This window comes from Rhinatrema bivittatum, chromosome 3 (genome assembly GCF_901001135.1).
Source record: "Rhinatrema bivittatum chromosome 3, aRhiBiv1.1, whole genome shotgun sequence".
Lineage (NCBI taxonomy): Eukaryota > Metazoa > Chordata > Amphibia > Gymnophiona > Rhinatrematidae > Rhinatrema > Rhinatrema bivittatum.
In genome coordinates, this window is record NC_042617.1 from 290,224,919 (window position 1) to 290,250,837 (window position 25,919).

The following is a 25,919-nucleotide window of genomic DNA, read 5'->3' on the forward strand; positions in this document are numbered from 1 at the left end:
TAGGTTCCTAAAAAAGTGGGCAGCTACAAGGGCAGAGTTAGGATCGAGAAATAAAGGCACCTAGCAGTGATTTTCAGCACTAAGCACCTAAATTAGGCCACTAAATTTTGGCAAATTAATTGCATCCCTAAATTTAGAGGCCTCATTTTAAGGTGCTTTTATTTAGAATTTTCAACTAAAAATTATGTGCCTAAGGGGGGTCATTTACTAAGCAGCGTTAAGCATTTACCAAGCAATAAATAGCACAACACATGGTATTTCAAATACCACACAATATTTCCCCTTGCACCCTCCCTGGCACCACAAGTATGGTAATGACCTAATGAGCATGCAAATGCATACTAATTAACTCATTACTAACCAAAAACATGTATATTAAATAATGCAACACCTGAAAACTTGCAAGCTGTGTTAATTGATTCAAAGTTAGCAACAACTCCTGAGCCGTAGCTAATTTTCCCCAGGAGCTCCAACATGTGTCTTTGTGCTTCTGGGACCACTATGTTTTAAAGGGACCAATCAGCCCTCACTGTATGGAGGGGTACAGAGAAGGGCTACCAAAATGATAAGGAGAATGGAACAACTCCCCTATGAGGAAAGACTAAAGAGGTTAGGACTTTTCAGCTTGGAGAAGAGGCGGCTGAGGAGGGATATGATAGAGATGTTTAAAATCATGAGAGGTCTAGAACGGGTAGATGTGAATCGGTTATTTACTCTTTCGGATAGTAGAAAGACTAGGGGGCACTCCATGAAGTTAGCATGGGGCACATTTAAAACTAATCGGAGAAAGTTCTTTTTAACTCAACGCACAATTAAACTCTGGAATTTGTTGCCAGAGGATGTGGTTAGTGCAGTTAGTATAGCTGTGTTTAAAAAAGGATTGGATAAGTTCTTGGAGAAGTCCATTACCTGCTATTAAGTTCACTTAGAGAATAGCCACTGCCATTAGCAATGGTTACATGGAATAGACTTAGTTTTTGGGTACTTGCCAGGTTCTTATGGCCTGGATTGGCCACTGTTGGAAACAGGATGCTGGGCTTGATGGACCCTTGTTCTGACCCAGTATGGCCTGTTCTTATGTTCTTATGTCCCTTCCTATTCTCAGTAAAACCCCCAGCCATCTCCAGAGACCTCTGGATTCACACCCTCCAGCCGCTCCTTAAGGCGGCCTAAGTGAAAAACAAGTGTTTTTAATGTTTAAGTGCCTACCTTCAAGCCCTGCCCCATCCCTAACTGGCCAAAAATGCCTCTCTTCCCTCAAGACCCTCCCCCTTTGAAGAATCCCTGGTGCGCTAGTGGCGACTGGCACGCCCCCTTGGGCCCCAGGCTTATCGCTGCTATGTCCAAAATGACACTGACAGACTGTATCAGGACTTTTGTAAAAAGGAAAAGCAGCTAGCAATACCGCAAGCGCAACCACCTGATTATTCCCACAGCCAATAGTTTTATCACTGTTAGAATGTGGAATCAACATAATATCAAGGGGACAATTTTGAAAGATGTACGTCAGGGCTATGCAAGTAAAACTGGGATATATACGCTTGAACATAGCCCTTGCAATTGGATGTACATGCGTACTTGCCATTTTACACATACTTCTATGCAAGTAAAAAAGAAGGCATTCCGTGGCGGCTTGCAGAAGCATGCACACAAACATTTTGTAAGTGGTGTATGCTCAACTTGCATGTACACTTATACCCCCGCTATTGGAGTTGCGGAAATGAAATCACACTTGTCTTTTGCCTGCAGTTTTTGGACAGAGGTCTGGATTCATTTGTGGGGGGATCAGCGTGAAGTGGTAGAGGTGTTGGTGAAATGGTGAAGAGAAGTACGCACACAAGTAAATATTTTCATAAGCACGGTACGCATAGAAGTAATTAAATACTGCCTCTGCTCATAAGCTGAGGGTTATTACATGCACAGGTTATAATTATTTCCTGGGAAAAATATATGTGCGTACTTTTATAAAATACATGCACAAACTGTGCGAATCCCTGCATTATAAAAAAATGTGTGCGTACCAACACTTACACATATCCTTTCATGGTGGAAATATGCATGTTTTTATAAACTGTCCTACTGCCGTCACACAGTTTAGAAAAATTACAGCCTTAACTTTAGACACGCTGAGTTATGCACATATATGCTGACTTATGCACACTACTGAAAATTGCCTCCCAGAGTTTTTAAATATTAGTTTGCCTTATTTTGTTTTAATCAAGGCTCAGTGGGCTTTTCCAACCAGTCTGTACCGGCTGCATCTGGCCTTAGATAAGCTGCTGTTAAGTTCCCATTTTCTAATTTATGGTATATATTGGCCATGTGGGCTTATGCGCTGAATATGCATGATGCCTCTGTGCTGTTTACAGCACAAGACTCTATAGCAGGCTGGGGGAAAAAGCTGTGCATGGCCCCAGGAATGCACAGGGTCAAGTTCTATCCCCACCATGACCCATGTAATGCAGGACTTACGTCAGCTCCTGTAGTTTGAAACTCTTCTCCTGCTCTTCATTTTTCAGCTTCTCATAGTCTGCACGGAGCTTCTCCAGCTCCAGCTGCAGTTTCTGGTTCAGGCTGCAGGAAGCGAAACAGAGAGTAGAAGTGATAAGGGAAGTCTCTCCTCAATTCCTTCTATCTGACTCTCATCAGGAAGCCATCATCTAGGACCATGCTTTATTTATTTAGTTCCAGGATTTATGATACCCCATTCAATCAAAGGATCTAGATGACTTAAAGTTACAGACCATAAAATATAACAGATTAAATAGTGGCACAAATCAAATCCTAATATACCTGATAAAATTATAAAATCAATAAAAACATCCATTGGGCAGTACCAACCTCAAAGCTATAGGAAAATTGGTTCTTACCTGCTAATTTTCGTTCCTGTAGTAGTACAGATCAGTCTAGACTCCTGGGTTTTGCCTCCCCTCCAGAAGATGAACACAGAGAAAGTTTTACTGACACTGCCATATAGCCTAGCGTGCCACCTGCAGTCCCTCAGTATTGACCTGTACTAAAGCCAAGATAGTAGAAACACTAATACCAACCATGAATTAATATCCCCTGAATGAGCAGTGGATTCTCCTGAACGCCCTACGTCTACCAGACGGGACTCTGGACTGATCTGTGGTACTACAGGAACAAACATTAGCAGGTAAGAACCAAATTTTCCATTCCCTGTACGTACCCATACTCCTGTGATGTACCAAAGCTTCCCTAAATAGGGTGAGTGTTACCCGTGGCCGGCCTTCCTCACCTCCTGCCACTGTCTCGGGAGCAAGCGTGGGCCTCTCCGCATTGCGGAGGGAGTGCCTCCCGCGCTGCCCCCTCTCGGTGGTCCTTAATGTCGTGGCACGGTGGAAACACCATTGCCGTTCCCTTTGTGGCCCTGCCTCGCAGCAGACATGCCTGGTAAAAGTGTAAAGATTTCCAAGTAGCCACCCTGCAAATTCTTGCGGTGACACTTGCTGACATTCCACCAAGCAATTGTGTCTTTTAACACCTTATGCCCCTTTTTTTGCACCACGCCACAGCACAAAAAGGTGATCTGACAACCAGAAGCTGTTAGTAACTTTAAGATACTGCAACAATGCGCGCTGGACATCCAAAAGCTGCAACTCTCGCATAAGTCACTGTAGCCTCCAAATTTGGGAAAGCCAGGAGCTCCACTGACAGACTTAAGTGTAAAAGATGATACTGCCATCGGCAGAAAGGCTGGAACCATCCGCAAGGAGACCCCTGAATCCGAAATCCTCAAGAAAGGATCTCTACATGACAAGGCTTAAAGCTCCAAGATCCATGTAGCGGAACAAATTGTCACCAAGAAAACCACCTTTAAAGTGAGATCTTTTATAGAGGTCCTTTAAAGAGGCTCAAACAGTGTCGTACACATGCCTTTCAGGACTATGTTAAGGCTCCAGGAGGGATACAGCTTCTGAACCAGAGGGTGCAAATGCTTCGCTCCTTGGAGAGAATGCACAACATCCGGATGTGCAGCCAGAGACGCTCTGTGCACCTAGCCTCGAAGACAGCCCAAAGCTGCCACTGGAACTCTGAGGGAGTTAAAGGACAAACCCTTCACCAAACCTCTTTGCAAGAATATCTGCGATGGAAGCTTGCAGAGGGACAACCCCCGACTCCGTGCACCAATCCTGAAAAACTCTCCAGACCCTCACACACGCCAAGGAGGTGGAAGACTTTCTAGTCTGCAAAAGAGTAGAGATAATATCCTCAGAGTAACCTTTCTCTCTCAAGTGTTTCCTCTAAAAAGCCAAGCTGCGCGATAGAAGCGAGCCGCCTGATCTGAAAATATGGGACATTGGTGCAGAAGCTTTGACAGATGAGCAAGCCTCAACGGGCCGTCTACCGCTAAATTGATCAGATCTGTAAACCAAGGCCTCCAAGCCACTCCAGAGCCACCAGAATCATGTGCCCCGGGTGAACCTCCACACTTCGCAAAATCTTGCCCACCAGCGGCTATGGCGGAAACACATACAGCAGAAAGTCCTGCAGCCAAGGAAGACCCAAGACGTCAACTCCCTCTGCTCCGCACTCCCTTTGAAGCAGGGCACCTTAGCATTTCACAAAGTTACCATTAAATCCATACAGGGCTTGCCCCACCTGCAAGAAATGAGAGTCATTGCTTACATTCCCAGCTCCCATTCTCCGGGGTCCAGCTGTTGATGGCTGAGAAAATCCACTTGCACATTGTCAGTCCCAGCTATGTGAGAAGCCGCTATCAATGCCAGATGCTGCTCTGCGCAGTGGATTAGCTCCCGAGCTTCCTGAGCCACCGTTCGACTCTAGGTACCACCCTGCCAGTTGATATAAGTCACCCTTGTCACAATGACGGACAAGATTCTGAATGGACGGCTGCGCAAGAGAGGAAGAAATGCACTCAGCGCCAATCGCACCACTCTCATCGCTAACCAATTGATAGAACATGCCACTTCTTCGACTGACCACTGGCCTTGCACCAACTGATCTTGGCAGACAGCTCCCCGACCGGAGAGGCTGGCGTCGGTGGTAACCACTGTGCACTCTGTAACATACAAGTCCACCCCTCAACACAAGTGGACCCGACCAAGCCACCATGAGATACTCAATCTGGCTAGCTCTGTAAGCGGCAGTGAAAGCTGAAACTGCTCCGACCACGGATCCCACCGGGAAAATAACACTGCCTGCAGAGGTCTCATATGAGCAAACGCCCAAGCACGAGTTCCCATGTGGACGCCATGGAGCCAAGAACCTGCAAGTAATCCCAGACTCTGGGCACCTAGTTCCCCAACAATCTGCAAACTTGACTGCAACTTGACAATGCACTCCTCTGTAAGAAAAACCTTCCCCAGGTTGTAATCAAAGCGCACTCCCAGGAACTTCAACACTTGAGACGGCACAGGATGACTCTTGGGCCAATTCACTATCTATCCGAGTGATTGCAAGCGCTGCAGCACCAGAGCCACCGCTTGACTGCAGTGGGCCTCCGACTTTGCCTGAATGACCCAGTCGTCCAGATATGGGTGCACCAGCAACCCCTCCTTCCTGAGGGCTGCTGCCACTACCACCATCACCTTGGTGAAAGTCCATGAAGTCATTGCCAGCCCAAACGGCAGGGCGCAAAATTGAAAATGCATGCCAAACATTTTGAACCGTAGAAATCTCTGATGGTCAGGCCGGATTCCTATGTGCAAGTACGCCTCGGTCAGATCCAGGGTCGCCAAGAACTCCCACTTGCGCATCACTGCAATGACTAGGGATGTGAATCGTTTTTTGACAATTTAAAATATCGTCCGATATATTTTAAATCATAAAAAATCGTTAGGCGTGATACAATAGATATTCCCCCGATTTATCGTCAAAAATCGTAAATCGGGGGGGGGGGGGGGGGGTGGGAAAACCGGCACACTAAAACAACCCTAAAACCCACCCCGACCCTTTAAAATAAATCCCCCACCTTCCCGAACCCCCCCAAAAATGTTTTAAATTACCTGGGGTCCAGTGGGGGGTCCCGGTGTGATCTTCCACTCTCGGGCCACGGCTGCGTTAATAGAAATGGCGCCGGCGCTACCTTTGCCCTGTCATATGATCCCTGCTGGACTTTTGGCAAGTCTTGTGGTGGTCAGGAGGCCCTCCCAAGCTGGCCAAAAGTCCCTGGGGGTCCAGCGGGGATCCGGGAGCGATCTCCTGCGCTCGTGACGTCAGGGGACAGGAACCAAAATGGCGCCGGCGCTACCTTTGCCATGACAGGGCAAAGGTAGCGCCGGCGCCATTTCTATTAACGCAGCCGTGGCCCGAGAGTGGAAGATCACACCGGGACCCCCCCACTGGACCCCAGGTAATTTAAAACATTTTGGGGAGGTTCGGGAGGGTGGGGGATTTATTTTAAAGGGTCGGGGTGGGTTTTAGGGTTGTTTTAGTGTGCCGGTTTTCCCGCCCTCCCCCAATTTACGATTTAAACGATTTTTTTAAAAAACAAAACTGCGACGATCAGATTCCCTCCCCCCCAGCCAAAATCGATCGTTAAGACGATCGATCACACGATTCACATCTCTAGCAATGACTGAGCAGAGAGCTTCCATACAAAAGCAGGAACCTTGAAAGCCACATTTACTTTCTTCAAATCTAGAATTGGATGAAAAAACCCTTCCTTCTTTGGAACCACAAAATAAATGGAGTAACGTCCTATCCCTCGTTCTTCCACAGGAACAGGAATAGCAGCTCCAAACATCTGTAAACAGTCAAGGATCTGTTGTACCACCCGACTCCCTTCCATGGAGGTGCAAGGGGAGACCATGAACAGGTCCTTTACCAGACAAGCAAATTCTAAAGCATAACCTTGCCTTATCACACTTAAGACCCACTGGTCCGTAGTGATTTTGGCCCACTCCTCATAAAAGAGTCAACTGAAACCCTATAACCGGTACGGAGGAGTGGACCAGCCTCGCTTCATTGTGCTGTTTTGGCTCCAGTGCCTACCTGGCCAGAGCTATCCCTATTCAGGTCTCAACCTCAAAAAGATGGGTTCCAAGACTGCTGCCTCCCCGAGGCTTGCCTCTGAATCCCGTCAAAGGCCGTCCTTGGCTAAAATGCCTGTTCCCTCGCATCCCTAAAGCATCCAGAAGAGGAATTCCTCACCCCTTTAGGCCTGTCTTCAGGTAACTTGTGAACATTATTCTCTCCCAGATGCTTTATCAGATCCTTCAAATCTTCTCCAAAAAGCACTTTCTCTTAAAAGGTAATGCTCCTAAATGATGAAATATCCACAGATGAAAGATCACTAGGGAGGATCCACTTGTGGAGGATCCGATCCTGCTGGTACCCCGACCTCAGAACCCTCCGAAAGATCATCCATCGCGGAGTTCTGCGAGGGCCCCCTAAAGGCTTGCCAAACCCTGGTAGCCCCCAGAGCCCTTGAAACCCTGGATCTCTTCTTGGCCCATGGACCAGAGGCAGTCTGAGGCCTGAGCTCTGCCGCCCTGCAGCTCTCCAGACCGAATACGCCTTGTGCAATAAAAGTACAAAATCCACTGACAAAGAGGAAGAACCATGTGAATCCTCCCCCTAGGAGGCCATCTTCCATCCCTGCCTGACCCCCCCGGGGCCCCCAGGCCTCCTCGGGGTTGGGATCGACTGGAGACAGCGGTGGAGGGAAATTCCCCTCCCCTCCGTCCCTCCGCAGTCTCAGTAGCAGTCACGAATGAGGCCAAGATGGCTGCCATTCCCGTGCTGCCTGGGAACAGATCCAATGCTTCCCACGGTGCAGGCAGAAGCCTGTGAGACCACGCTGCTGATCAGAACCACGAACTGCCCTCTCCCTCCAAGAGGACACTTAAGGAAAACCACTCGCGCTACTCCCCGCACTGTGCACAACTATAGACGCTTCATTCTCCAACCGCGGGAGACCATCACCTGAGGGAAAAAAACTTACAAGAGCCTGCGAAGCTGAGTTGCAACTGGTGTCAGCCCCGCTCTGCCGCCCAACGGCAGCACCTTTCACTCTTCTCTTCAGTTTTCTTTTTTTTTTTTTTACTTTAACAACAAACAAAATTAAACAGACATCACTTCCCTGTACTGAAGAGAAGCCACAGACTCTGTAGTCCCTTCTGAAGGAGAGGGAACTGGTTCTACCAGCTTTCAACCTCTGGCGACTAAGGACCGAGCAAACATGGGTCCCCAACCCCCTGCTCATCCACTTCAAAACCAGGAGGGGTGGCCCTACCAGGACCTACCAACCTCCTGGGAGGAATTCACCAGCTTATCCTGTTCCTTCTTTTTTTTTTAAGTATGACTGCAGGTTTTGCACATTTACCATCTGCTGGAGACAGAGAAATACTGAGGGACTGTAGGTGGCATGCTAGGTTATATGGCAGTGTTAGTAAAACTTTCTCTGTCTCCATCTGCTGGAGGGGAGGCAAAACCCAGGAGTCTGGACTGATCTGTATACGTACAGGGAATCATATTTACAGAGACTAAAAATCCTATCAAAAATTCACATTCTTAAAAGCAACAGTAACTGCTTTTTAGCCATCTCTCTTCAGGGGTCCATCATGCATGGCCTCTCTCATTACGTCCCATCTGGCTTTCATCAGGATACCATTATGTGCAACCACTCTCCTTACTCTTTACAATCATATACAGTCACTCTCCTTAAAGCTTCCTACCTGACTCTTATCAATAAGAAACTGTGCATTGTTATACAAGGACCTTCTGTACTGCAAGAAGTGCCCCCAGCCTTACTGAGCATTATCGAAATATCTAATACACCCGAAGAAGTGGCGTGTGTGGTGGGAAAAGCTCAGGTGCTTCTCCATCTCTGGATAATTCTTATGGTGGTCCAATAAAAGATACTGCAGTTTTCTCCAGGGCTGATCTAGCTGCTAGAATTTGTCGCCCTTAGTGAGACCAAGCAAGTCTAAAGCAGCCTTTTCACCCCAATCTCTTTGCAATCTCTCTGATTTTCAGAAGAAACCATCATAGAGAAATCCAAGTCTCAACTGCAAGGCAGCAGAGGTTGGGGCTGGGAAGTTATCGCTGTTCAGAGTCCTGGGCGAGTACTTACTCCTTCAGCTCATCAATGATCTTCTGCTTCTCGTTGATCTCATCCCGCAGACGGGCCAGCTGCTTGTGATGCGCCTCCCGGTGACTCTCCATTTGCAGCTCCAGCGCCTTCTATGGGACATGAAATGAGCCCTGATGAAATGTACACTGCCTCTGTGCCGTGCTCTCCTTTCCTCTCCCAGTCCACCCTCACCTTCCTTTCATTTCACCAGCTTCCAGCATGCCCTGCTCCCCTCCTCTTCCCTCCGCTGTCTCTTCTGTCCCTCTTCACTTTCATCTCATTGCTACCAGTATGCCTTATTCTCTCTCCCCTATAACTGCCTCCCCATGCATCCACATCCTCATGTGCACTCTATCAACCACCTCATGTCCTGTTCCCCTCCCTCCCCCTCATAGTGAGATCGTGAATTACGGTAGATAAAGACCACAATGGTCCATCCAGTCTGCCCAGCAAGATTTTTTTTCTTTAGATTAGTAGCAACTGTCACTCCCTGCAGACTATCCCCAAGCAAAAATGTAAACTTTAGGTGCAATAGGAAAGTTACCCCATTTCTTCATTCCATTCTCTAGCCATTAGAGATCCTCTGTGTTTGTCCCATGCCCTTTTTAAATCCATTACCATTCTTCTCGTCACCTCCTCTTCTGAGAGGGCATTCTGTGCATTCACCACCCTTTCCATGAAGAAATATTTCTTGGCATTGTTCCTAAATCGACCTCCTTGGAATTTCATGACCCCTAGTTTTATAGCTTCCTTTCCATCGGAAGAGTTTTGATTTTTGTGCATCATTAATTCCTTTTAGGATCTTGAAAGTATGTATCATATTTCCCTTGTCTCTTCTCTCTTCCAGGGCATACATAAGGCCTTTCAGTCTCATCTTATATGGCTTTCCATATTGACCCCACACCATTTTGGTCACCTTTTTCTGGACTGCTTCTATTCTGTCCTTATCCTTTTTAAGATAAGATCTTCTGTCTCACCCGTCCCCTCCTCACCTTCACTAACATTCTGCAATCTCCTGATTTCAACCCCAGATTTCTCCCTCATACCTTTTACCGCATCAGCTTCCTTCATGTTATGCTCCATTCCCCACTGTCTTTCCCCCATCTATCCTCATCCCACCTTTCATCTCAACCACCTTCTCCTGCTCCCATCTTCCCCTTCCCTTCCACTGGCTCTCTTTCCCACCTCACCTTCATCTCTTCAGCCTCTTGCATATCCTGCTCTTTGTCTTTCATAACCACTTCATGCACTGTTTCTGGAAAGATCAAGACACAGCAGTCAGCAGCAGTGATAAGAATAATGATAATTCACTGTCCTCTCTTCTCATCTCATGTTATTAAAGCATGTGTTATATTCCTGTTATAACTGATATAATGTATGAAATAGGAAAATTGGTTCTTACCTGCTAATTTTCATTTCTGTAATACCACAGATCAGTCCAGACCAGTGGGTTATTCAATCCTTCCAGCAGATGGAGTCAGAGAACAAAACTTTGAAGCACTGCTACTTAACTGAGAGTGCCACCTGCAGGACCTCAGTATTGATCTGTACCCAAGCCAAGATACTTTAGAAACCCCTTCACGCAGACATAGGGAACTAAAGGTTAGATTCCCCTGAACTATAAACCTGAACCAAACAAGACAAGGAAGGGAATCCCATAACTGCCCTCTAAGAGAAAAATTCTTTATTAAACAGAAACATTCTGTACTAAGCAGCAAAATGTGGCAGAAAATCAGTCTTTCAACATCAAACGGGAGGGCCTCTGGACTGATCTGTGGTATTATAGAAACAAAAATTAGCAGGTAAGAACCAATTTTCCTTTCCTGAGCATACCCAGATCAGTCCAGACCAGTGGGATATACCCAAGCACCCCTAAACCAGGCAGGCCCTTGATAGACCTGCGCACAGGACACTCTCCCCGAAGGACTAATCATCCTGCACCCTGACATCCAGATGATAATGCCTGGTAAAGGTATGAATTGAGGACCACACTGCTGCCCTACAATCTCCTGTGGCGACAGAAGTTGACACTCAGCCCAGGAAGCAGCCTGCACCTTAGTGGAATGCACCCGCAAGCCAACAGGAATTTGTCGTCCCTTAAAATGTAAGCCAAACAAATGGCCTCCCTAAGCCAATGAGACATGGTAGCCTTAGAGGCTTTGTCCCCTTTCTTCAGTACATTGAAGAGGACAAACAGATGATCTGAGCGACGAAAAGCATTAGTAACCTCCAAATACTGAAGCAGTGTCTGCCGCACATCCAGAAGATGTAATTCTCTATCCTAAGGAGAATCAACCACGCTGGAAAACCAGGAAGATCTACTGCCTGATTAACATGAAAGGCAGATACCACCTTAGGAACAAAGGAAGGCACTGTCCTCAATGAGATTCAATTCTCGGAAATCTGCAAAAATGGATCCCTACATGACAGAGCCTAAAGTTCCGAAAACCTTCGAGCTGAACAAATAGCTACCAAAAACACTGCTTTCAGAGTCAATTCCTTCAGGATAGCCCTTCTCAAGGGTTCAAAGGGGGGTTCCGCAAAGGACACGAATTACTAGGTTCAGGTTCCAATCCGGGCAGATCTTTTGCACCGGAGGACATAACAGCTTAGCTCCTTTGAGGAACATTACCACGTCCGGATGAACAGACAGAATCCTACCCTGAAACCTGCCTCTAAGTGCACCAAGGCAGCCACCTCTACACGAAGTGAGTTGTAAGCCAAACCCTTGGACAACTCCTGCTGCAGGAAAACCAGCACATGTGACACCTCCTCCACCAGAGGATCTAGACAATGCTGAAGACACTAAACTTCAGTTTCCAGACCTTAATATACACCATAGAGGTTGCCATTCTTCTGGATTGAAGAAGAGTGGAGATGACCTGTTCAGAGTAACTCTTCAATCAAAGTCTCCACCTCTCAAAAGTCAAGCCGTGAGACAAAAGCAATCCTCCCGATCCGAAAATATGGGACCCTGACGCTACAGGTCAGGAAGATGAATCAGACTGAGAGGACCTTCCACTGCAAGTCGCACCAGATCTGCGAACTACGATCTCCACTGCTACTCCAGTGCCACTAGAACCACGGTCCCGGGATGTGATTCTATGTGCCTGAGGACCCAACCTATGAGGGGCCAAGGAGGAAAGACATACAGAAGAATTCCCGTCGGCCAAGGACACACCAGAGCATCGATGCCCGCCGAACCGAGTTCCTTTCGGCGACTGATGAATCTCTCCATATTGGAGTTGAGCTGCGTCACCATCAGGATCCAATTGGGGAGTGCCCCACCTTGCAAAGATGTGGTTCCATGCCTCTGGGACAACTCCCATTCCCCAGGATCCAACTGCTGCCTGCTGAGGAAGTCTGCCTGCACTTTGTCTACTCCCACTACGTGCAATGCGGCTAGGCCTTCAAGATGATGCTCCACCCAGGCAAATAATCTCGGGGCCTCCAACACCACTGCATGACTCTTCATGCCGTCCTGCCAATTGTTGTATGCCACAGCCGTCGTGTTGCCTGATTACACTCGAATCATGCGACTCCAGACCAGGGGCAGAAAAACCTCCAGGGCTTGACAGACTGCCCTCGTCTCGAGGCAATTAATGACCAGAGCTTCTTCTCTGGTCACCACAGACCTTGGGCCGACCGGCCCAAGCACACTGCTACCCAGCTGGAGAGGCTTGCATCTGTGGAGACTACCACCCAGTCTGGAGGTTCCAGATCCATCCCTTTCTCTAAATTGGGCGAGACAGCCACCATTAGAGACTGGACCTGGACTCCTGAAGCAGAGACAAGGAAAGATGAAACTCCTCCAAGCAGGGACTCCACCTGGACAACAGCACGCGTTGCAGTGGTCTCATGTGCATGAACGCCCATGGGACCAAGTCCAACATGGATGCCATGGATGCCAGGACCTGTAAATAATCCCACACTTTGAGCACCTCTAGACGAAGAAGACACTTGACCTGAGACTGCAACTTCGACACCTGGTCCGTTGCCAGGAAAACCCTGCCTCGCTGAGAGTCAAAGTGGGCCCCTATGTAAACCAGCCACTCAGTCAGCTCCAACTGACTCTTCTGCACATTGATAATCCAACTGAGAGATTGTAACATGGACATCACTCTTCGGATGGATTTCTCGCATTCCTCCCTGGACTTCACTCGAACCAACCAATCGTCCAGATACGGATGGACCAAAAGTCCCTCCTGGCGAAGAGCCACAACCACCACCGCCATCACCTTGGTAAATGTGCGGAGTGCCATCACCAAGTCAAATGGGAGGGCTCTGAACTGAAAACGTGGACTCAACACTTTGAAGCGAAGAAACTTCTGATGTCCCTGCCGAATGGAGATGCTCAGGTACACTTCCATCAGGTCTAGGGAGGCGAGAAATTCTCCTTTGCGAACCGCTGCCATCACGGTATGCAGCGTCTCCATGCGAAAGTGCAGAACCAGAAGGAACCGATTCACCTTCTGCAAATTGAGACTGGGCTGAAAGGAGCCCTCCTTTTTCGGCATCACAAAATAAACAGAATACCTTCCCTGACCTTGCTCCTCCAGAGGGACGGGAACAATGACCTTTAGGCGAGCAGTCTTTGCAGCATCCCCAACACTACCTCCCGTCTGATGCATGAAACCACGTGTTACTCCACAAAGGCCTCCTGAGGCAGGCACAAAAAACTCTAGAGCATAGCCCTCTCATATCACCTCCAGCTCCCAACAGTCTGAGGTAATCTTTTCCCATTCCTTGTAGAAGCTGGACAATCTGCCTCCTACAGCTTCTACAGAGGAGAGGGGCCCACTGTCTTCACTGGTCTGATTTTCCACTCCCAATGCCCTGCCTGATGCTGTCTCTGCCTGACCTGCGTACTCCACGAAAGGACTGTTGTTGTCCACTGCCCTGTTTGAGATGGAAACAAACGAGGACTTGCCAGAACGAAACCAATGGGAATCCCGAAAATGAGCCTGAGAAGGAAACACCTTCTTATTGGGCTTCCTGTCCTCCGGCAATCTATTCCTTTTGGACTCCCCCAGGACCCTCATCAACTGATCCAGGTCCTCTCCAAATACAGCTTCCCCTTAAAGGGAAGATTACAGAGCTGGACCTTGGATGATAAATCAGCTGACCAGTAACGTAACCACAGCAGCCTTCGAGCCGCTACTGAGGGGATCATGCAGCGCGCCGACGTACGCACCAAATCATACAAAGCATCTGCCATGTAGGCTATGCCTGCTTCCAGATGCACGGCCTGCAATGTGCTGCCATCCACCGTGGACGTCAGCGTCGGCCCTTTCTGAACCCAATATAGTCAGGCCCTTTGCATTAAACTGGCACAGACAGGTGCCCGAAGACTCAACACTGAGACCTCAAACATCTGTTTGAGTTTCACCTCCAGCTAACGATCCTGGACAACCTTCAGGGCCGCTGCCATGGCCACTGGGATTGTCATCTTCTTGGTTACTGTCGAGACGGCTGCGTCCACCTTCAGGATCCTCAGCAATTCCAGGGAGTCCTCCATTAAGGGGTAAAGCTTGGCCATCACTCTGCCCACCTTCAGGCCAGAATCCGGGGAGTCCCACTCCCAGTTCACCAGCTTTCGGATCTTCTTGGGCAACAGAAAAGCGCTAGTGGGTCCCCTAAGCCCATCCAGGACTGGGTTAACACCCTCATTATCTGACTCTTCCTGAGTGACCTTCACTCCTAATTCCTACAGCACCTGCGGGATGAGGAGGAGGCACATTTCATCCCTTTTAAACAGACACACTACCCACGGATCGTCTCCCTCCGGGACTGGGAATGCATCGGGATCAGGATCATCATTTGCCCCGTCTGCATTATGGATCGGCAGCACATCCAGGTCAGCTCCTGCATCGAGGGGGTCCAATTGGGACTGATCCGAGTCCTCACCATCTCTGGGACCAGCCTCTGCAGCCGCACAGTGCAAACTCAGGTGCTTAAGAATATCGCCAGTCACCCGGGAAGCCACTTTAGTCATTTTAGCCGCAGAGGCCAGTGGTCAATCCCCTGCCCACCTTCTTCCTCCACTTCTCCTAGCCAGGTAGGCCTTATTGAGAAGGAGAATAAAATGTGGGGAAAAATCCCCCGATCCCGGGGAACTGTCAGCCGCCTCACCCTCCCCTTCTGAGGCATACTGCCTGACCGGGGAAAGTGCGGAGGTAGAATCGCCTGACCATCCCTGCGGTCTCCTGCACTGCCTCCCTGGCGGCAACGGGAACAGACAATGCTGACCTTCTGCCGCGATTTCCTGCATGGCTCGAGGGGCCTTCCTGCCCCAAAACGCACACCAGGTAGAGGGAAAGCGAGTTCAGACCCGCTGCGCCACACACATGGCAAGCAGCCATTTTAGCTTTTGGCGCCATGTCTCCTGATCGAGCCCCGTGATGCTCTCCCACAAGGCCTCCTGCACAGTGACGTGCGCCGGACTCAGGCCCACCGAGCCGCCGACGGTAACGGATGCAATCCCCACCAGGGAGTTCCCAGGAACACGGGCAGAGTCCAGTTGGCCCCACCAGAGCACAGGACTTCACAAGGAACGAGGCACTGCAGTTCCCTCCCGGCAATCGACCGCGAACCCCTGGAGCTCCGGGTTAACAGCCAGGCGACAGCTGCTCAGTCCTGCACCTCCAGGCCCTGGCCGCCAGCTCCCACTGACTAGGCCCTCCCCGCCGAAGTTCCTTCTAAGCTCTGCTCTTCTGCTTCTTGTATGTTATTGTTTTATTTTTTTTAAACAAGGAACTTAAAGAAACTTTATTAAGCAGGTACTTCCCTGTCCAGAGGAAGAAGGATAAGGGTGCCTTGACCCCAGCTATGGGACCATCTGGTATGCTGCGGGCAAATCCAGTCAGAGATATCCAACCCCCCAGGTGGCCCAGCTCCACCTGAGGGATGGCCCACAAAGATGCCTAACACCTCAGGGAGCATCAGTGAGCTGGAACCTAAAACTACTGTAAATCAAACAAATCTTTTAGTTTCCTTTTCTTTTTTTAAACTAATTAACATCCTGCGGGTGCATCTCTACCATCTGCTGGAATCAGAGAAATACAGAGGTCCTGCAGGTGGCACTCTCAGTTAAGTAGCAGTGCCTCATAGTTTTGTTCTCTGACTCCATCTGCTGGAAGGGATGAATAACCCACCGGTCTGCACTGATCTGGGTATGTTCAGGAAAGTTGTGTTTAAGGTGACTTCTATGAAAAAAAAAAAAAAAGAAAACATGTGTTTTCTCAGCAACACGGTACCTTGAGCCTGAAGCTTGGCCAGTTCCTCACTTAGACTGTCATAGGACTCCTCCAGCTGCCGCTTCTTCAGCTCCACAGAATGCATGTACTCTGTCAGGGACCGAATCTTAGCCTCGTGCTGAAACAGAGACACTCAGCCTGTCAACGTCAGCAAGGTCTTGCAAGAAAATGCAAACTATCCATCAACAGAACCAGAGGTGTTCAGCACCAATACAGCTACTAAACCTCTGTATATATTGGACTCATTTACTTTCAATAGAAACTTAGTGCTTCCTCATGGTTCCAGGGTTACCAGATGATGTTATGCCATTGCATCTTGGAGTCCTGCTTGTCTTGGAGAAATTGGAACAAGACCCTCACTCTGTCTCCAGTGATCTACAGCTATCTAGCCAGTCTGGCTCTCCTACCCACCACCCTCACTGTGTGTAAGGGGGGGGGGGAAAAAACCCCAGATCTGGTCTTGAAGCAGGGTCTGCCCTGAAAGAGGACTTGTGCTCTGCCGCTGATCCACAGGGCAGGTCTTTACATTTCCAGCCAAACAAACCGAGAAGCCTGCATACCTACAACCCTGCCCCAGAGGATGGATTAGTCCTTAAGGGGTCAAAAGGGATCACTGGGGATATCCCAGTGTTCCCGGCAACCCAAAAGCTGGAGAGCTATATTCTGTGCTGAGGATCCCAGTTCCGGAAGATCCGTAACCACGTCTGAACTGGAGTATCTGTGATGTAACCTTGTCTGAACCCAAATAAGTAATCCTGATTGTACTGTCAGTACTGTGAATCCACTGTTATATGTTCAAGTTAACGAAGGTGATGAGAAACTGTTACCTTGTATGTTACAAATAAACTATGGTAGGGTGCCACTAGACAACAGGTTTGGTCCTGTATTTTACAAGGGCTCATGGCTACTGTAGGAGGTTAAAATTTGTGATATATATTGTGCCATAGGACTGCTCTGGCTACAATGGGGGTGGCTTCTAGGGGAGAAGAGTTTAGTAGTCCTTGCCCCTGGGAGGGAGATTGCTTTAGAAGTTCAAGTTTACACCATTCCTTAGCATGGGGAAGGTTCTGGTTTTCGTTCAAGGACAGCCCCAGAAGTTGTGTGCCAGCGACCAAGTGATTAGAATGATGCTTAGCCAATGCCTATGCGAGTTGCAGTGATATAAAAGTGAGTGCTTGCGCTGTAGAAGGGGCTGGCTCTCTGATGAAGGGAATCTGAGAGCCTGGAGGAATCAAGCCAGGGAAGTGATGTTACATCTGCTGCTTCCCTCAGGAGTTCATCTGGAGAATGCAGAGAGAGAGAACCAGCGCCTGGTTGCTTCCAGTAACCCTAAAGGTGAACAGGTGTGTGTGTACCTGGAAAGAGCGAGACGTGCTGTGGAGGGTCGAGCTGCTGCTTGGAGAAAGAGAAGAAGTTTGGGAGTTGTACAAAGGAACTGTGCTGGGGTGAGGGGCTGGCTTCCCTTCCCAGGGGAAAAGGTACCAGTGGCTTATTTCAGCACAGGGCTCTGGACTGACACTGGCCCAAAGCACTGGGGGTTGTACTGTCTCTGGAGCCACTCCTGAAGTATAAGGCCTAGATTTTGAACTGCTTCAGAGGTGAGAGTGCAGTTTGAGTGACTTCTGTGTAAAGGAGAGGACTCCACCCCCAACCCCCTGCCCCAATTTGGGCTGTGTAAGTGAGGGACTTTGGTAAAGTCTCCTGGGATGAAGGCTGCCCTTGTGGAGAAATGTGACCAGAGACTGTGGGGAGGTGAACCTTGGCCCTTGAGTCTCTGGAAGTGAGAAGGTACAGGGGAGGTGAACCGGGCCCTGGAGGTTCTGGAAGTGAGAAGGTACAGGGGAGGTGAACCTTGGCCCTTGAGTCTCTGGAAGTGAGAAGGTACAGGGGAGGTGAACCGGGCCCTGGAGGCTCTGGAAGTGAGAAGGTACAGGGGAGGTGAACCTTGGCCCTTGAGTCTCTGGAAGTGAGAAGGTACAGGGGAGGTGAACCGGGGCCTGGAGGCTCTGGAAGTGAGAAGGTACAGGGGAGGTGAACCGGGGCCTGGAGGCTCTGGAAGTGAGAAGGTACAGGGGAGGTGAACCGGGGCCTGGAGGCTCTGGAAGTGAGAAGGTACAGGGGAGGTGAACCAGGGCCTGGAGGCTCTGGAAGTGAAAAGGTACAGGGGAGGTGAACCTTGGCCCTTGAGTCTCTGGAAGTGAGAAGGTACAGGGGAGGTGAATCGGGGCCTGGAGGTTCTGGAAGTGAGAAGGTACAGGGGAGGTGAATCGGGGCCTGGAGGTTCTGGAAGTGAGAAGGTACAGGGGAGGTGAACCGGGCCCTGGAGGCTCTGGAAGTGAGAAGGTACAGGGGAGGTGAACCTTGGCCCTTGAGTCTCTGGAAGTGAGAAGGTACAGGGGAGGTGAACCGGGGCCTGGAGGCTCTGGAAGTGAGAAGGTACAGGGGAGGTGAACCTTGGCCCTTGAGTCTCTGGAAGTAGCCTAGCAATGCGAAGGAATTTGGAAGTAGAACTGCTCTTGGCAACTATGAGTTTATTTGGAGAAATGATCCATTTGCTGATACAATGGACTGTGAACTGGAACTATTATTTAAACATAAATAATACCTGCTGTTACCGTTTTTTGAATTTTCAATAAATGTTTATTTTTTGAAGTTCAAGAGAGGAGCAGACATTATGGTTATTTTGCAAGGTCCTCAGCCCAGTTTGACCTTGCAGGGAAACCTGCCCCTAGCCTACAGCTCTAGAGAGCATCTGCCTGTCCTCGGCAGAGTGGACCCCGTGCTCCCCAAGGCTGGGAAGGTGAGTTCCAGGAAAAGGGGAAGGGGTTGCAAAACCTTGCATTGATTGAGAAGATAATCTGTAATTCATATCCTGTGGCTAGCAGCCTTTGACCTGAACCTTGTACCTTGCCTAGCCCCAGTTGTGACAATGTGTGACCTTCAAGAATTCAATTGCTATTTACCTGTGAGATGAGCAGCTGGCAGGAGGAGAGCTCCCGCCCCGTCACCTCCATCTTTCGGTGACACTCCACCTGTAAGTTCTCCAGCTGCCGGCATCGCTTCACCACCGATTTCACTTCTGACTTGATCTTGCTGATATAGAGACGGGCCACGGTGAATTCTTCTTCAATGGCTCCACTGATCTCCACGGGCTGATCCCCAGAGAAAGACACAAGAAGAGGCCCTTTCAGTTCTTGGACAGCTTTTATGCAAGGGCAAAAGTTAGAAAACGTATAGGGCAGTGATGGGCAGCACCATGGAATAAAAGGTGCCCAAGATGGCACTCAAGGCCGAGTGTCTGGCAGTCAATGCCATAACTCCTAGTGGAGAATGAACGGAGTCCCATTAATATAGACATCCACCAACCTGGTAATACTAGATCACGGTACCGAAGCTCAGAAAGATTCCCTGCCATTGTTATAGAAACAGGGGCATCATTAACGCCAGGCACATGGGGCCTGTGGCCTAAGTCCAAACATCGGTGCCCCGAGTTTCAGCTGCACCTCTCACTGGTGCTAACGACACCCCTGCTTCCAGAATGTAGCAGCATCGGCCGGGCTCGCGTAGGAAGAGGAGGCAGCGTCGGCCAGGCCCGCACGGGCAGGGAAGACAACATTAGCATTGGCCAGGCCAGTGCAGGCAGGGAAGGCAGCATCAGTGCTGGCCTGGCCCACGCAGGAAGCAGAAGCAGCATCAGCATTGGCCGAGCCTGTGCGGACAGGGAAGGCAGCATCAGCGTCAGCCAGGACCCTCGAGGAAAGAAAGAGGCTGCTATGTTGGTGGAGCCCAAAGAGGAAACTGCTACATCAGTGAGGTCCTGTCACTAAAGAAAGAAAGCTGCTGCTGCCTGCACATTCTGGGGAGTAAAAGACAGAGAGTGTATTTGTGTGAAAGTGTGTGCTGTCAGAGACAGCATGTGTATGTGAGAGCAGCATGTGTATGTATGAGAGACAGAATGTACGTGTGTGTGTGTGTGTCTGCATCCATATGCATTTGAGAGACAGAGTGTGTGCATGTGTGTACATGCATGTGAGAAACAGCATGTGTGTATATGTGAGACAGTGTTTGTGTGTGAGACAGAGCATGTGTGTATTTGCATGTGTGAGAGTGCATGTGTTTGTGTGTGTGAAAGAGCATATGTGTGCATGTGCGCACATGCATTTGCAAGACAAAGCATGTGTGTGTGTACATGCATGTGAGAATCAGCATGTATGTGCATGTGACAGAGATCATGTGTGTTTGTGTGTGAAATAGACTCCATGTGTGTGTATGTAAATTGTGAATGTGAGAGACAGAAAGCATGTGTGTGTGTGTGTGTGTACGTGTGTGTGTGTGTGTAAGCGTGTAACAGAGACGCTGCACAGGCCAAGGAGAAAGCTGCAATTGCTTGCCTGTGTGCTCCAGGTAGAGAGAGAGAGTATGCAAAGGAGCATGTGTGTATATGAGAGAGAGCATAGTTTTGCATGCACTGCCTCCATTGTAATCAAAACTATCTCATACATATTCATTGTGGATATCCTGAAAACTGGCTATGTGTGTCTCAAGGACTAGAGGGAGAATCACTTTCCTAGAGTGTAGTTTCTGTGTAGGAATCTATAGCAGTCTGGCTTGCTTTATTTTCCAAAAAGGAGGTGTACGGGTATTTTAGTGTAATATTTGCAGTGTTGCCTTTTCATAGGTAGGGTTGACATTGAGTGCTGGCATTTAGTACTGTTTTGGTATGGAAAGTTTACTATATTGTAACTGTAATTCACTTTTTTTTTTCAGAAGATTCATTGTCCATTGCAGAATCAACTTAAAGACAGCACAATTTTAGATCTGTACAATACCATAACCCAAAGGCTGTACGTAAGTGGCTGTGTGCTGTGCTGTGCTTTGTTGGGTCCCTCAGCCAGCTGTGAGATCAGTGAGGGGTGAGGATGACTGATGCACTCATAATATTTTTGTAAATATTTGGAAAAAAGAGCAGTACACCCATAATACACATGTGCATACACAATGAATAGAATGCAAGCATCTATGCAGATGATGCTCCCTCATTCTTATGGCGTTTCAAATAGATTCATGAGTGCATCACTCATCATTGATAGCTCTGTTGGATCTGCTGCCCATTGCCACTGTGCTGGGGATGCTAGAATAGAAGGAACAGAGGGATGAGAGAGAGAAGGCAGGTTCATGGGCAGCGATGGCAAATTTATGCAAATGTGGGGAGAGTCCAGTGTTTCTCCCCTCTCCCCAGTCCTCAAGTGACCAGTCCTAGTATAGAAAAGTTGTCAACCCTGGGTGGGGGATGGGGATGGTGGGGCCTGTGCCCCAGATCTTTGAAGTACCTAGCAATGCCCCTGTACAAAAATATTAGTTGAGCTGACTTACTCCAACACTGCATATGAAAACTCATCAATCCAAATCCACGGCTCCTATCTAAACCAATATATAAAGTGCTCTATGCAAAATTATCAGAGTGGCGCCATCCATCAGTCAAGAAAGTTGGGGAAACCCTTGAGATTTTGAAGGCTTCTTGCAGCGCTTGTGGTGATAAGCGCGCACTTGACTCGACTAAGGGGTAGATTTTAAAAGAAGCGCGATCAGCCTACTTTTGCTTGCGCATCAGACTCAAGCAAAAGTACGCTGGATTTTAGTAGATACGCGCGGAGCCGCGCGTATCCACTAAAATCCTGGATCGGCGCGCGCAAGGCTATCGATTTTGTATAGCCTGCGCGCGCCGAGCCGCGCTGCCTCCCCCCGTTCCCTCCAAGGCCGCTCCGAAATCGGAGCGGCCTCGGAGGGAACTTTCCTTTGCCCTCCCCTCACCTTACCCTCCCTTCCCCTACCTAACCCACCCACCCGGCCCTGTCTACACCCCCCCCTTACCTTTGTCGGGGGATTTACGCCTCCCGGAGGGAGACGTAAATCCCCGCGCGCCAGCGGGCCTGCTGCGCGCCGGGCCGCGACCTGGGGGCGCGTACGGAGGGCGCGGCCACGCCCCCGGGCCGTAGCCACGCCCCGTACCCGCCCCCAAAACGCTGTCGACACGCCCCCGCAACGCCGCGCGCTCCGGCCCCGCCCCCCGACACGCCCCCCTCCGAGAACCCCGGGACGTACGCGAGTCCCGGGGCTCTGCGCGCGCCGGGAGGCCTATGTAAAATAGGCTTCCCGGCGCGCAGGGCCCTGCTCGCGTAAATCCGCCCGGTTTTGGGCGGATTTACGCGAGCAGGGCTCTGAAAATCCGCCCCTAAGCGCGTAGGTTTTCCCTGCACTTGCTGTAGGCGTTCCAGGGGATGGAGTTGGGGCAAGGAAAGCATTTACACGCACGCTTGCAATTTTCCAAAGTATGCAAGTAAATGTACATGCAAAAAGCTGCACCTTCACCGGAGCGAGTGTAACTTCCTGTGTGTGTACGTATGAGGAACTTTCAGAGCAGACGTACGTACCCAAGCTCACGATTAAAATGCGGGCTAAAGCCAGAGTGTGCCGCAGAGGTTAAGCGGCTGACTCCGAATATTGGCTAACGATGACTCGCCCCTGGACCACCCCTGACATATGCGGCTAATTTTTAGCCGCATAACTCTTTATGCAGCTAAAATTTAGCCACATATGGCTTCATATATTGCTGCGTTGCCATTTAGACGGATACATTTTCAGTTATCCGTCTAAATGGCTTCTGAATATCGGTCTCTCAATGTTTTTCCCCAGGCACTGCAAGGAAGGAATCTCACTGGCCCTGCTGCCACCGCAGTCTGTTACTGGATTAAAGTACGTAGTGCTGCATGTACACCAGAAAAGTCTGGGATTCCATGAGGAGACCCCCACTCACCAGTTTAAACTCTCCATTGCCCACAATGGCACTGAACTCGCTCAGGTCCTTCATCAGGCCGTTAAGCACCTCTGCAATTCTCTTGCGCTGGTGGGCACTGAACTCCTGCATCCGATGCAGCTCCGTCTCCAGGGACAGCACTGTGGCCTGTGGGAAGGAATCCATTACACAGCGTACCATCCTCACTGGATGTCAGCCAGCTTACAGATGCCCAGCTTTGTGCATTTATGGGGAATTTGTATTTAGAAAAGGTACCTTTCACCTAAACAGTATCCCAAGGTGTTTTAACATTGTAATTCTTCAGTCACAATTGGTTGAACAGTCTGACTGCATATTTCTAGTCCTGGACCACATAACGCGTCCATAGTGGAGACGACCAAATAACACATCATATTATCAACATTGTATGGCTCAATTATAGCTGGGCAAATTGAGGCACAGAGAGATAGCAACTGCTTTGAGTGCAGGGTGATTTAGGCTGGCTTTCTGATGGCAGTATGAATAATGAGTTTGCCTGCCTTGCCCTGTACAAGCTGCCCTCAGGAATACTCTTGCAAGGAAACCCTAATTAGTGCAGCCTTCAGAAAGACTTTGGGGCCTGACTCATTTATCTTTCGGGCAACCTTGGGGCCCTGATTTCCCATTTTCTAAGAGGCCTTGGGGCCTGGACTCACCATTTTTTGGGAGATCTCCTCTGCCAGGACCTTGTTCTGCTGGTTCTTATCCTCCACTTCCTGGGTTTTCTGGTCATAGTTTACGGCCAGTTCTTCCAGGGCCTGTAGTACCTCTTTCACCTCTTCTTTGGCACAATCATTCTCAGACTGCAGGCGGCCCAACTCCATCTGCACCTTCTCATTGTCACCCCGTGTGGAGAACAGGAGCTGGTTAGGAATCAGAGTCAAACAAGCAACACCCAGTCACTGGCTGCCACAGAGACGAGAGCAAAGCACTCCATTGAAGTCCACGTTTCTGAGATGGGGCTGGCTAGTAAAGCCCTTATTCACATCTAGAAAGGTAATTACACCTGCATGGTTTCAATGCAATTATAATATATGGAGAAAAACTAAAGCAGACTATTCTTGTCTCCTCCAGCTAGGGTGTTCAGCTGGCTCTATTTTTTCCCCAGACAGGATAATCCACTGTGCACCTCGAGATGCAGTATTCCTTTCGCTAGTAAAATCAGAATGTCCATTCATGCAGGCAGTGGAATTTTAAAAAAAGCAGATTTGGATCAACCTGTCCTGAAAAAAATGGGAGCCTGCAAGTCAGCCCATCTCCAACCTTCTCTTCATATAAATGCTGGGACACAACAGGGGGTTGCTGGTAATCATAAGACAGAGCTGGCAGTTTACTTTTGTCAAGTCTTACTTGTTACGCATTAGTACCACTTCTTAGTAGGCAGCCTCACTTATCCTAGTCCCCATTTGTTTTATACACCCTAACCAAGTCTTTCTAATTCCAATGTTATTTACATTTTGATCACATGTAACCCATATTAGTGAGAAAGGCGTTCCCTCCTACTAAAGTGAAATTTTGAATACGCTAACTTTATTTGATGAGAAACATGCATTCACATTAAGGCAGGGACACCAAATTGCTGCAGCTCATCAGGGAGACGCTAACCCAGTCCTAATTTTGCTCCTAGTGCTTCTATGGACTTGTAATTCATTTTTTTAACACAATCTTGAACTACAAGTTCATGTTGCACTAGAGGTAAAAGCAGCACTGGCTCAGTCTGTCCCTCATCATGTGGAGCCATCTGGTAACCCTATAATAGAGCTTTACTGTACACTGCCATTAATGATCACTGTTTCTTCTTTTGGCTTGAAATGCCAGCTATCACTCTTAGCGCACCTTGGTGGCTTATACCAATGCAGGGTGATATCAGTATGAGGGCAGAGTGTCCCTAGCTTGAAAATGCCCCGGTAGCCTTTGCCAGTTTCCTCCTGCTGTAGTCTATGCTGTGCAAATGCATAAGACTTTGGGGTTATTTTTACCTCTTCCTGGTCCAACATCTGCTGCTTGAGCTTCTCCACCAGCTGGCTGTGCTGGTTGATCTCATCATCCTGCAGAAGAAGAGAGAAATTAAAAGATTCAACTCATCCAGAGGAGAAGGGAAAAAAGAGAAGAACCACCTTCTTCTATGTCTGGCATAAAGACAGTGATGTGGCATGAGACAAATGAACTAGCTGGCAAAAGAGTGGATTTGAGACTCATGTCAGGGGCAGATTAGGCTGCGACTGCCTGTTTGGTTTGTTCTAGGATACACTGTTGTGGGGCACATAGCCGTCTCCTCTGCCATTTAATTTCTTCACTGATAAAACACTTTGATTAACATTTGCCAATGAAACAAACGTGACCGCTCTGAGGAATTATTTTACCAGTCAAATGGATGGGCCCAGTAAGATTTAAAATACAGACGACTGCATCAATAGACTAGAAGTTATTGTGTCAATAGACTATGAGTTATTATGCCAATCAAGGAGTCAATTCACCAACAGACTAGCAGTCACTGCACCTTGTCATCCAGCTGCTTGTACATCTTCCGGATCTCCTCCTCATACTTCTGCCTTTCCTCCTCAGAGATCCGAATGACTATGGATGAGCTGTTGTCATTAACAGGCGTCTCATCACAGGTGTCCAAAACCAGCTTCTCATCGTCACTCAGCTGCTCCGTTTCTGGAACGTTCTCTCCTGCGACAGAAGCACAACTAAGAAACATAGAATTAACCAGCACTCTACAGCACAGTTCAGCTCTTCATCACATAATTTTTACTGCTCCATGGCA

The 25,919-nt window shown here is 48.8% G+C and overlaps 1 protein-coding gene across 1 annotated transcript in view; it reads right to left on the bottom strand.

Annotated features, from left to right (window-relative positions):
• The window catches only part of LOC115087563 (kinesin heavy chain-like), a gene marked incomplete at its 5' end in the record, with an annotated part of 88,614 nt that extends 62,789 nt beyond the window's left edge, over positions 1–25,825 (bottom strand). The window contains 9 exon segments of the mRNA XM_029594929.1: positions 2,473–2,574; positions 9,062–9,171; positions 10,252–10,316; positions 16,318–16,435; positions 19,281–19,469; positions 23,132–23,278; positions 23,806–24,012; positions 25,129–25,197; positions 25,650–25,825. Coding sequence (XP_029450789.1) covers positions 2,473–2,574; positions 9,062–9,171; positions 10,252–10,316; positions 16,318–16,435; positions 19,281–19,469; positions 23,132–23,278; positions 23,806–24,012; positions 25,129–25,197; positions 25,650–25,673 — 1,031 coding nt within the window.
• Positions 25,826–25,919: the final 94 nt, after the last annotated feature.